This window comes from Trichechus manatus, unplaced genomic scaffold (assembly GCF_000243295.1).
Source record: "Trichechus manatus latirostris isolate Lorelei unplaced genomic scaffold, TriManLat1.0 scaffold00022, whole genome shotgun sequence".
Lineage (NCBI taxonomy): Eukaryota > Metazoa > Chordata > Mammalia > Sirenia > Trichechidae > Trichechus > Trichechus manatus.
The window spans coordinates 200,410-212,645 of NW_004443958.1; the positions used below are offsets into that span (position 1 = coordinate 200,410).

Below are 12,236 nucleotides of genomic sequence, written 5' to 3' on the forward strand. Positions count from 1 at the left end.
TGGCCATGATGTAGCTCACGATGGTTAAAGAGAAGAAAGTGATCTATTGACTCTGGTAAGTATAGCTCTTATTTTCTACCCTATATCTTTATTTTTTTTAAACCCAGTCCCTCTAATACAGTTTATAAAGCACAGAAATACTGATAGTGGATGCTCCTCCAATATATGCAAATAGTTTATGTTTTAGAATATTCTCCTTTTTAAAAAAAGCAAATAAACTGTGAGTGAGCACTCTCAGAGTGCAGCTGAATTTCTGTAAAACTCTCCATGGTAAACATGAAGAAGAATTATGGTCCAGTTTATGAAAAAACACTCTTCTCTATCATTGCTCAGGAAAAGGTGACCCAGCGAGTCCTGAAAAGTGTGCTTTAATTTGTTTAGCAGTGAACTAAACGTGCACTGGTTTGTGTTTCGATTCCCAAGCTTCTGAAAAAAGGCAAAGTGTTGCTGCGTTATACCATCGTGCAGACCGTGTTCAAGTTGGGATCGAATCGTACTGCCTTCCCTTCCACTGACTTCGCACTGGTGTCATACATGGGGTTTTCAAAAGCTGCTTGGCCATTGTTATTTTCATGAACTGAACATCCTGTATACTGTGTTTTAGGTGCAGTCCTGTTGATGAGAACATTGATTAGCTATGTGTTAACTTTCCTCTAGAAATAGCAGAGTAGGGATTAAGCATTAGATACATGAGGTATCACAGTTAGTGAGTAATGTAACTTGAAAGTATTACTTGAGAAATCATAAACTCAACAAGTCAAGCTTGAACAACTTACCTATCACTTTAAAATCTTGAGTAACTTGTATTATTTGCATATAACCTATATTTGTATATAGTACAAGTGTTAGTAATACAAATATGTTACTGTTTTTAGGTGTCATCGAGTTGATTCCAACTCACACAGACCCCATGTGACAGAGTAGAACTGCCCCACAGGATTTTCTAGGCTGTGATCTTTATGGGAACATATTTCCAGATCTTTCTCCCATAGAGCCACTGGGTGGGTTCAAATTGCCCAGTTAGCAGCTCAGAGCTTAACCATTATGCCACCAGGGCTCCTTAATACAAATATAAATCAATGCAATTATGAATATTACCATAATTTTTATTATTATATAATAAATTGTTATTATGAATTATCATACATAAGTTACTATTATGAACCTATATCTCATTACTATTTATTCATTCGTTCAACCAATATTTACTGAGCATCTATTATGTGCCATGCAATATTCTAGGCATTGGACATATAATTATTTTTAAAAAGTTATTATTCTCATGGAGCTCACATTGTGCAAATGGAAAACAATAAGCAAATAAAAAAAAATAAAACAAGAAAAATGGTAAGTAATGAGAATCATTACGATGAAAAGGAAAAAGGTTGATATGATGGGGAGTAACTGGCACTTTAGGAGAGGTAACAAGCAAACACATCTCTGAAGATGTGAACCTAATCTGTCATCTGAAGGACAAGGAGGAATCATTTCTGCAGTACTACGGTGCAGGGGATCCCAGGAATAGAAAACAGTTAATGCTGATACCTTAAGTTGGGAAGGTACTTACAGTGTCCCAGAAACACAGGAATACTTGATTTAATTTTAAACATGACATACATTACAGCTAGTAAATTTAGAATCTCATGGGAGAAGTAACTATGCTGATACTCACAAGAGGAACAGTTTTCAAAGAGTTACTGGTAACTGGACATTTGCCTTTGGTTACAAAGACACATGGAGTCTAGGCTGGCTGGTGGAGATTGCTGGTTTTGAATTCCTGCTTCATTTCTCAGTAATCTCACCTTTGATTAATATTTATTTCTAGTTTCTCTTTCCCATATCTCACTTTATAATTTGCTAACACTTGTAATGGAAAAAAGGTAGAACCTGTCCCTACCTATTTCTGGGACCTAATTCCTAAAAAAAAAGTCTCTTAAAATAAATGTTTTTCAACTTGTTTATATCAAACACCACAAACTTCAATCATTAATTTTATTGTAATTCGTTATACATAACATATATATATAACTATATGTATAACAAAACAATACATATAATGAAATACTACTACTGTCTCAAACATATTTTTTCTGAATTTTTGTCTATACCAAAGATTGTTAGATGATTCTAAGACAATAAGTTAAAAAAGGAATAAGCTGTTTTAGTTGCTTTCAGTGTCATTACCTATATAGTTACAGCCTTCACAACTTGCTCTCCCTGGATGTATCTACTGCTATAATTCTAATAATTTATATTCTCTTTTTTCAAACTGAAATAACAGTAAAAATCAGAAGAAATACAATTTTATTCAAGTTATATAAGAATCATGACGAGATTAAAGAATCTCTCTATGCTAATATCAAGCAATAGTTTTAAGGAAAATAATACCATCAATCTCTAAAAAAGAAAAGGCTGTCATGGCTTGCTATAAGTAAATATAGCAAGGATTTTTTTTTATTCATTAATAAAATTAGACAGTGGCCAGACCTAAAGAATTGCCAATTCACAATTATTATAAATTTATGTAATATTAAATAAATTAGTCTCAGATATTGCAAAATGACACTTCTTAAAAAAAGCATTGGATTTGAAAAAATGCATTTAGATAACAATTCATTTAATTATCTGGTTATATAGATATGTTTTCTTGATGAGGATTTACTTCAAATAGTGGAGAACTGTATAGTGAAGCCCCTTACCAGGGTGTTCTAATAGAGTGAAGTAAGACCCGCTAATAATGTGTACAGCCATATACTAGATAACATGGCAAATGTAATATATTAATTGCATAGTCTTCAAATGGCAATAGAAGATGAAAAAAAGGATTAGAGGGCTTTACCATCTGCCTGGGTAAAATCAGTCAGTATTGCACCATAAATTAAGAGATTTGGATACAAGCTTATTCTTAGTTCTCTAAACAAATCTGGCAGCACATATCACCTCTCCTATTTAAATCTTAACCTAGATTTTGTATCTCCAAAGTCTCATTATGGATAGTGTAAAATTAACTTGCACAATTAGTTCTGTACAACAAACACTGACAGGCAAAAGGATGAAGAGTCAAGTTGAATGCTTGTGAAACTTAACAGAAAATTTTTGTTGTGTGTGTGGTGGGGAAGGGAGGTGGATAACATTGCAAGCAACTGTAGCAATAACTGGCTCATAGAGGTTTCAAAAATAATGCTTACCTTTGTTTATAAAGATAAAATCCAAATCCTGCAAATATAAGTGCAAAAAAAGGCACAAGAATAGCAATGGCCACAGAACTACTATTTGTACCATGAGGCTGATTCGAAGAATTTGAACCTTCTGACATATTCAGTCCTAAAAATAAACAATAAATTATAAGATCAACTCGCTCATCACAATTGATTTCTACTTTCACGAAACAATTTCTTCCTTTCTCAAGTTATCTACTTGGACCAACAAAAACCAAACCCATTGCCATCGAGTGAATTCTGACTCATAGTGATCTTATAGGACAGAATAGAACTGCTCCACAGGGTTTCCACAGAGTGGCTGGTGGATTCCAACTGCCGACCTTTTGGTTAGCAGTCATGCTCTTAAACACTGCATCACCACTGTCCTCCTCTTGGACAAGTACATAGTAAACAGAAGTAATTCATGAATCTTCTTCAACCCATTTCCACACAATTTTGCACAGTGACTACTATGTATATTTTTCCAGCAAAGGACACAAAATAAAAAAATAAAGTCCAGTCTCTGAACAGAGGTATTTATACACTAGTGGGAAGACTGAGAGCCACAAATAAGAGCAATGAATCAAGTATGAATTAATGGCCTATGTGTTCTAGGAAGGGAAGGAGTCATTCAATCTGGTGGTATCTAAGAATGTTTTTTGGGGCAGATATGGTATATGGTTGGCCTTGAAGGACCATAGAAGAACAACTCGTAGAGAAGAGAACAGGATCATCATATACCTAGAAGTAGTAAGGCCAATGGAATATTCGGGAGATAAGGCCAGCATTAGGGGTATCTGTGTGAAAAAGACATGTGATAAGTATTGGAGGCTAGACTAATAAACTATGGCTACATTCTGAAGGGGCACGAATATCATTCTAAAGAGTTCAATCTTTCTATCCACCTGCAGTGAGAGATAACTGAAGGCATTTAGAAAGGAAAAGGTATGATAAGACATGAGATTTAGAACAGTGACTCAGGTAGGAGGAGCTTTGGGGAGTACAGACTGAAGACAGAAGAAGTTTGAATGGCGTAGTAACAACCTAGAAAAAAATGGAAAATAAGACTTAAACTAGAGCAGCAGGAAAAACATGAAAATATAGATCTGGAAAACATTTATTAGTCAAAATCAATAGAACATGTGTGTGAATGAAAGAGTTAAGAAAGCATAAGATTAAAAGTGTTCTACCTGAGACTGAATAAATGGTGGTGGAGGCAGTAACACAGGAAATGAGAAAAAAAGCCAGGTTTGTCAGTGTGTTAGCACATGGATAGGGAAGGGGAAATAACCAACAGTCCGTTTTTAAAAAAGACTTCCTTTTTTATAGGTTCCATTTTAGATATGTAGTGTTTGAAGTGCTTTTGGGACTACTAGGTGAAAATACTCTACATTAATTATACAACTGTGTTAATGTAGTGTGTTAATTAATGTTTATCCTGATTTAAAAACTAACATCATTTTAGTCTGCACATTATCTGAAATGACATTTTATTATTTATCATTATTATTCATTTAGAGAAAGCTAGTTTCCTTTTTGATAGTTATATTTAATTAAGCCACACCTTAGTTTAAAAAAAAATTAGTGCCTTATTCTAGCCTTCATTTTTCCAGTGACACAGTATATTTATGTAAAATTCAAAGTAATGAAATTTTCAAGATAAATGTCAAATAATAGGTTTTAGGCTTGAATTTATCCTTTACATATCAAGATCACAATATAAAAATGGTAGACAGTATCACTTAGGAAGATTATATAACCAAAGCTAAGTTAACAAATCTATTCAAGCAAGACCATTAAATGCTTGTGCTCATTTTAGAAGATTTGGAAATAAAAATGACTAAGCCCTGTGCCTTTCACTGGAGCAAATTTACATATTTGAAGACCACAAAGTCCCAGAAAAGGACTCATTACTTAAAGTTATTTTCCCTTGCCAGACCCTATGAGTTTCTCAACGCAGCACTACATATTTGGAGCAGAAAGAGAATTGCAACAATATTCAAACTGAAGAGAAGTATTACAGTTCTCATGAGATAAAATGAAATAATTTATAGTTTAATATTTTCTTTTTTATCTATATCATTTTTCTACTTTTTACTTGCTTAAGGGCAAGTCAGTTTGTCGTGTTTATTACAAATATGATCTAAAACTAAACACTGAACAGAGTTGGTACATAGAGAACCAATATTATGAAGAATGTGATTATTTTAAAAGACTATCAATGTATAGTCCTGACAATATAAAACACAAAATGTAGTAAATATGCCTAATGTACAAAACCTACTATATTTCCTTATGATGTCTGTGGTAACAGAAAAACTACATGAAAATCAAAATGAATACATTACCCAGTCTTTGTAGTCCAAATTGTCCATAATCTTTGCCCTGAATAAATCCTTGAAATACATAAGTAGCTCCATCAGGCTCAGCAGAAACCTAAAAGTATTTAACAGTCTCATTAATCTGAAAACTGGCCACAGCAATATCTTCTCAGCTTTAATAAATACTCAATTTTATTCAGATATGAATATTATGCATAGTTCATTTCCTCTGTATCTTTCTCATACATACAAATGGCATATTGTGAAAAATTTGCCATCATTAAAAGCATAACCCAGATTTTTTTTAATTTTTAAAAGATTATAAGGGAAAGAAGGAGGTTGTTAACATAATGATATAGATACATAGATTTATTGTAGGCTAAGAGAATCATTGTTTAAAAAAGACAGTGATATAGTGAAATAAAACCCCAAAACCCCAAACCCATTGCCGTCAAGTGGATTCCAACTCATAGCAACCCTACAGGACAGAGTAGAACAGATCTATAGGATGTCCGAGGAGTGACTGGTGGTTTCAAACTGCTGATCTTTTGGTTAGCAGCCTGAGCTCTTAACCACTGCGCCACCAGGGCTCCTATAGTGAAATAGAAGGATGCAAATGGCCGATTAAAAATTAAAAATATAATAATACAGTACTTTGTAGATTAGAATATTGTCTAGCAAATATGCATTCCTCTCCTCGCTACCACCACCTTCAGGGAGAAGTATACTTCTCATTCCATTAAAGTTGGAACCAGCCTTGTGACTTGTATTGGCCAATGGAATATGGGTGAAATTGACAACAGGTCAGTTCTAAGTCTAGCTTTTTAAAAGCCGTGTTTCTTGCCCCTCTGACAGCTTCTGACTTCTGACAACAGAAGAACAAGTCCCAGGTGGCTGCTTCCATCCAGACTGGACCCCAGAATGAGACACATGCAGCAGACCTGAACTTGATACCACAGCCTCGAATAGAGCCCCCACACCTGACTCCAGACAGACTAGAGGAAATAAATGCTTATTGTTGTTTGACCATGAGATTTTGTGGCCATGCCTAATGCTGAAAATACTGCCTAATAATGCACCTTGCATGGGTATAAAAGATTATAGTTGAAAAGTTCTTTACATGCATAATGTCATTTGATCTCATATGGATAAAATAGAAATTGATACATTTCAGTGATCCCGATGACTCACTAGTAATGCGAATTTACCCTGAAGTTTGTTCCAATTAGTGGCAATTAGCTACTTAAGTCATCTGCAGAATAGGGAACTGGGGATGGGAATTTCTTACGTTAAAAACCAAGCTCACTGAAGCCTATGACCTACTATCTTCTTTCCCACTAGGTGTTCCTTGTAAAAGAAGGCTTGTTACTAAAGAGGATATTGTCAGAGCCCCACTGTCCATTCTTCAACAAAGAAGACTACTGGACAGTATGTAGATATAAGGCATGTTTCTTCCAACTGTCAAGTTAGAAACTCCACTCACATTAATGACTGACTAGGACAGGGTGAGTCCATGGTTATGCTGTGATAACTATCTCCCCACAGGAAGCAGCTCACCTACATTCTTCTTCACTGAAGACTTTATAAAATATACTAAACTTGGGCTTCAATTTAATGGCCATACTTAATTTTTCTGACAAATTTTGTTAATATGTTATGTATACCTTAAATAGCAGTTCCAGAGAATAAAGACTGTGAATTATGTTTTACTTCGATTTATTTGCTATAGTGTTCACTATGGACAAAATACATCTGATAAGACCAATTTTATATATATATACATATATATATGTATATATATATATGTATATATATATACCACCCCATACACACATACACACACAGAGGCATCATAAAAGTAAGCAAAGCACACCAGAATCGAATAATACTAGGCTTGACATTCAAGAATACTAAATATTTATTCTTGAATTGCTTTTTTTCCAAAATAATTTACCCATACATAGTAAATGTGCTTTTTTTATATGTGTGTTCATAGTTAGTTAAATTTAGAAAATTATCTTTTTTCTGGACAAATCAACCACACATTTGTTATTAAATATGAAGTGGGCCTTTAAAGAAATATACTTACAAAGCCATCCATGGCCCAATTTTCCTCCTTCATTTTCTTCACCGAAGCATGAGCTGGTACTTTAATAAGATAGATATGCAACATCAGGCGAGCTTCCTGGCTTTTGTAAACCCCTGTAAAACATAAGAATGTTTTAGTCTACTTAGTACTGTAAATAGGTATGATTCATCTTATTATTTACAACTCCTTTAATATATCATGTAAGATAACTGATAGGGAAAAAAAATAAAGCAAGATTCAAGTCAAGGACCACTTCACACATAATGCTTGCTACTAACATTGTCATATATATTAATCTCTTTTTAGTCTGAAATCCTCAACTTAAATCTTAATTGTAGGGGTTAATTACCTATGCTATTAAAATTAATTATTAGTTTTCTTAATAACATTATCCCATGATAATGCAAACAAAATGATTTCTTTCCCCAGTCAGATTCTAAAATCTTCAAGGATATGAATCAAATGTTAAAAATTCCTAATAATTCCCATAATGATGAACGGTGTGCCAACCTGAAAAGAGAGTATTCTAGGTGCCCCTGGAGTCACAAAGGCAAATATATGTCATTCCTACCCTTAAGGTATTCCAGTGAAGTAAGAGATATAGGTCACGTACACAACAAACTAAAACACATGAGAGAATGTGATACGTGGAAAACCAAAAGAGAGAGAGATCATTTAACATTGGAGTGATAAGCAAATGCTTCTTAGGGAAAAGAGCATTGAAGCTGGGTCTTGAAAATCAAATTGGATTTTAAGAGCAGAAAAGGTAAATATAGGTAATTGCATAATGAATAGAAGCAAAAATATATATAATGATTGTTTTTTTAAACGGTGAGTAGTCTAAGAGTAGGAATAAACTGTAGTATAAATGTGTTCAGAAGGATAAAAATGCTCAAAGTAAAAACTTTGTGATTAACTGATGGTTGAAATTTAAGTTTCTATTCATTCATTCATTTAATTGTTCTCCTATGTAATAAAGCACTATAAAAATATACCTGGAATATAAAGACAAGGAGATACAGAACTTGACCTAAAGTAAATTAGCATCAATAGGGGAAACATATAAAGCAATCAAAAATAATATTGCTGTGATATTTTAATAAATAATTTATACATACACTGTAAGTGAAAGCAAGTTAAATCCAGCTAATTAATCATATTTGTTTTTCTGTATTTGTACCGATCTATTTTAAAGTTTCCTAAATCAGAGTAAGCGTGAGCTTATTTTTGTCTAACTCTTAAAGAAAATAAAAAATCTGTTTACATTTCAAAGTTACATAAATAAGTCATCAAAATTTAAATGAGCTTATCTCATCCATATAAAGCTCCTTTGAATTTTCATGTAGCTGAATATTTTAAAAAATATAATGTGTTTTATATACTGATACTTTGGGTGTAACGCAGAATCATTCAGTAATACAAAAGGATAATTGATATTTCATCTAAAATGTACAAAATTAATTGATATGATTGTATCTTCCATTTTATTTATACCATAAATTGTTTAATTATTAATAATTATATGTATTTTTCAGATTTGAAATATCAAATATCAGAGTGCTCCATTTTTAAACACAAGAAAAGTGATAATTCATATGTATTACTTTGAAAATATTGACATCTATTTTGTTCCAGGTGCTCTTCTAGCTTCGGGGGGGGATACAATAATGAATGGGAAGGCAAAAGAGCTGCCCTTTTAGAGCTTACATTGTCAGAATGTAGACAGAAAATATATTCAAACATTACATAAATAACATAGTTTCAAATAGTGTAAAGAAGAAAAACAGAGTAAGACTACCTAAAACTAAGAGTGTGACTGTTTATAATGTGAAGTCTACTTTAGTTAGGCTCATCACAGAGTGCTGTCTGAGGAGAAGACATTTGAGAAAATATCTAAATGGTGAATAGAAGCAGAGCAATGAAAGACAATTAGGGAAGTGTGTTCTACATAGAGGTAACAGAAACTGGAGGATAAGGTTATGTAAATGGCTATGGCTCTGGGTCCCTTATGCCTGTTTAAACTATTTTAACTCCACCTCTTCTTTCTTAAATTAAGATGTTCATCTAAACATTGCCATTTGAAGAAATGATTTTGTGACCATAAAATAGTTTGGAAATCACTGATCCAGTTTTTTTTGTGTTATGAGCATAGTGAAAGTTTTAGTTGTATTCAAGTCAAAAATTTTTGTTCTAATTCCTGCCATCTCATTCTAGCTATGTAAAAATATTCTTTAGGGAACTTATTTCAGAACTATAGAGTTTTATATTTGTGTAGTTATATTCATCTGCCAGTCCAAGAACTGAAATGCATTGTTTCTGAATGAATGATGAATTTCATTAAAAACAAATGTAACAAATAGCTCATTGTATAAAAGTCATTAATAAAAATGAGTCAGTCATGATGGAGATGAAGGCATGAAGGCCTCAGGCTGTTTTCTAATGTGATACCTGAAAGAAGCAGTTCCATGTTGCTATTGCTGAGTGTTGCATTAACTCTCCCAGTGGAAGCATTGAAACTAGTAACTGTCAAGGTCATAGGTTGCTTCCTTCCTTTGAAATTGTAAGAGCCTTTCCATATATAATTTTGGGCAAACACATCATCAGGAACTGTGAATAGATTAAATAAACACACATGTTAATTTTACAGTGTCCTGTAAATGTAAGCTTTAAATAGAAGATGAATAAATATTAGTTTACTGAATAACAGTAATTTGCTAAATGCACAATACTGTTGAAAGCATGTGATAAAATAAATTCTTCAGTGAAGTGTTTCAATTTTTTTAGAATAAATAAAAATTGTAGTAACCTAGATTTATTCATTACTCCATCAATGAGAGAGAAAAAGACCACACCAATTAAATACATGAGGCTTATATTTAGAACCCTGCTAAGTATCAAATTCATTCATGTTTGGTCTCCTATAACAACACCTATCTTTCACAGTGAAAATAAAATGATTTTACTGCACCAAGTCAGTCTGTGTACAAGTCCCTAGAGGCCTGCTTTTCTCCGAACAGTGGGAACAGATTCATAGGAGGAAATGCATAGTTAAAAATCCCCTTGGAGGATAGCCCTCAAGGACTATTAAGAGGGAGTGCCTCTTTGTCCACCATTCATAATACTGAGTTCAATTATTCCAATAATAGATGCTCCTGAGGAAGAACAGCACCCTACCATGTTGACAGCTTTGAGGTTTAGAAGTAAAAGAATTTTTAGACATAAAAGAATAGTGGCTAGAATTACCTAAATCTCATGGGATAAAGATGGATTGTTGTAGAATCAGAGAATATTCAAAATGTTACAAAATTCATCAAAAGAAGAAACACTATATTTTAGAGTCAGTCACAGAAGATTTATTATAGTTATATAAATTTGTTATATATAATTATATAAATCAGTTATGTCAAAGTCTACTCAACTCCGAGGAAGCTTCCATGAATCCCAGCCATCACAATAAAGTGTACCCCTCCCCCAAATAAGCTATTCAAAGAAGTCATGCCTAATTGGGTGAGTGAGTGAATAAAGTGGATTTAGGGGAAAACGTTTTTTTTAAACAAGATATTGAAAATTTATCAGCTGATCTTCCTTTCTGACATCACATTTCTTACCAGTCAGGTCACAGAGACTGGTGTTACCAATTGTGAATTCCCTGAATTATATTCAGCAAACCAACAAAGCAACACTACTGTAAAGGATCAACATGAAATTTCCTCAAAAGTTGAGTTTTTACCGAATATCTCAACTAACATGATTATTTTTATTTCTGTTACAATTCATGAGAAAACCAGCAGAAGCGTTAGAAATGCAGGCACTGGAGTCAGGCTGTTTGAATTTCAGTCTCTCCTGAGACTTTATAAACTGTATGATTTTGTATAAATTACTAAAGTCTAAATCTGAATCTCCTCATAATTGTTATGGGATTAACATAAGGTCATTAAGAAGATAAAATAGGATAATGAACGTGAAGTGTTTAGCTAACTATTAGCTACTACCATCATCATCATCATCATTGTTATTACTATTCAGGTGAAAGAAGGAAACTGTGGATTATATAAACTCACTAATTACTTGCTAATAAAATACATATTTAGCAGACATACAGTTACTGTAATGAAAAATCCACAGTCCAGGCTCTGTGACCTCTGCCAAATCATCCTCCTACTGGTACCCTTCCCTGAACCCTAAACTACATAGTTACACTCATTTTGCCTAAAAATTTGACAGAGAGTTTGAGTAAAAAAGCCTTTGACTTGATAAGCACCTTAATGTGTTTTGGGCTAACAAAAGTATAGAACAAGCTTGCAGTAGGGAGTAACAAGCTAAATTGGCCTGTATTCGAAAGGTAGAGTAATTTGGGGGAGAAAGATGTTCTAACAGAAAGTAGTAGGCACCAATAAGTACATATTGCTGTTGTCTTTGTTTTTTCACTGTCCTGTGCTATGACTATTCTCTGCTACCCACAGACCTTTAATGAAAATCTGCTACGCCTAATGATCTTGTGTTCACATTGATTGAGGGGAAATAAGGAGTGTCGGCTGAAGAAGATGGAAGAGAACATCTGCCAAAGGAGACAATAGTAATGGAAAATGGTAGGTACCAGCAGCATCAGAAACAAAATAAGTTGCA

General features: G+C 33.4%; 1 protein-coding gene across 2 annotated transcripts in view; it reads right to left on the reverse strand.

Annotated features, from left to right (window-relative positions):
• Positions 1–452: 452 nt before the first annotated feature.
• Positions 453–12,236, reverse strand: part of CSMD3 (CUB and Sushi multiple domains 3) — a 1,379,111-nt gene continuing 1,367,327 nt past the window's right edge. For both annotated transcript variants that reach the window (XM_004372959.1, XM_004372958.1), the window contains 5 exons: positions 10,059–10,217; positions 7,611–7,723; positions 5,549–5,636; positions 3,189–3,324; positions 453–612 (listed from right to left, as the gene is read on the reverse strand). In XM_004372959.1, the coding sequence (XP_004373016.1) occupies positions 453–612; positions 3,189–3,324; positions 5,549–5,636; positions 7,611–7,723; positions 10,059–10,217 (656 nt within the window). The remainder of the gene's footprint in view (positions 613–3,188; positions 3,325–5,548; positions 5,637–7,610; positions 7,724–10,058; positions 10,218–12,236) is intronic.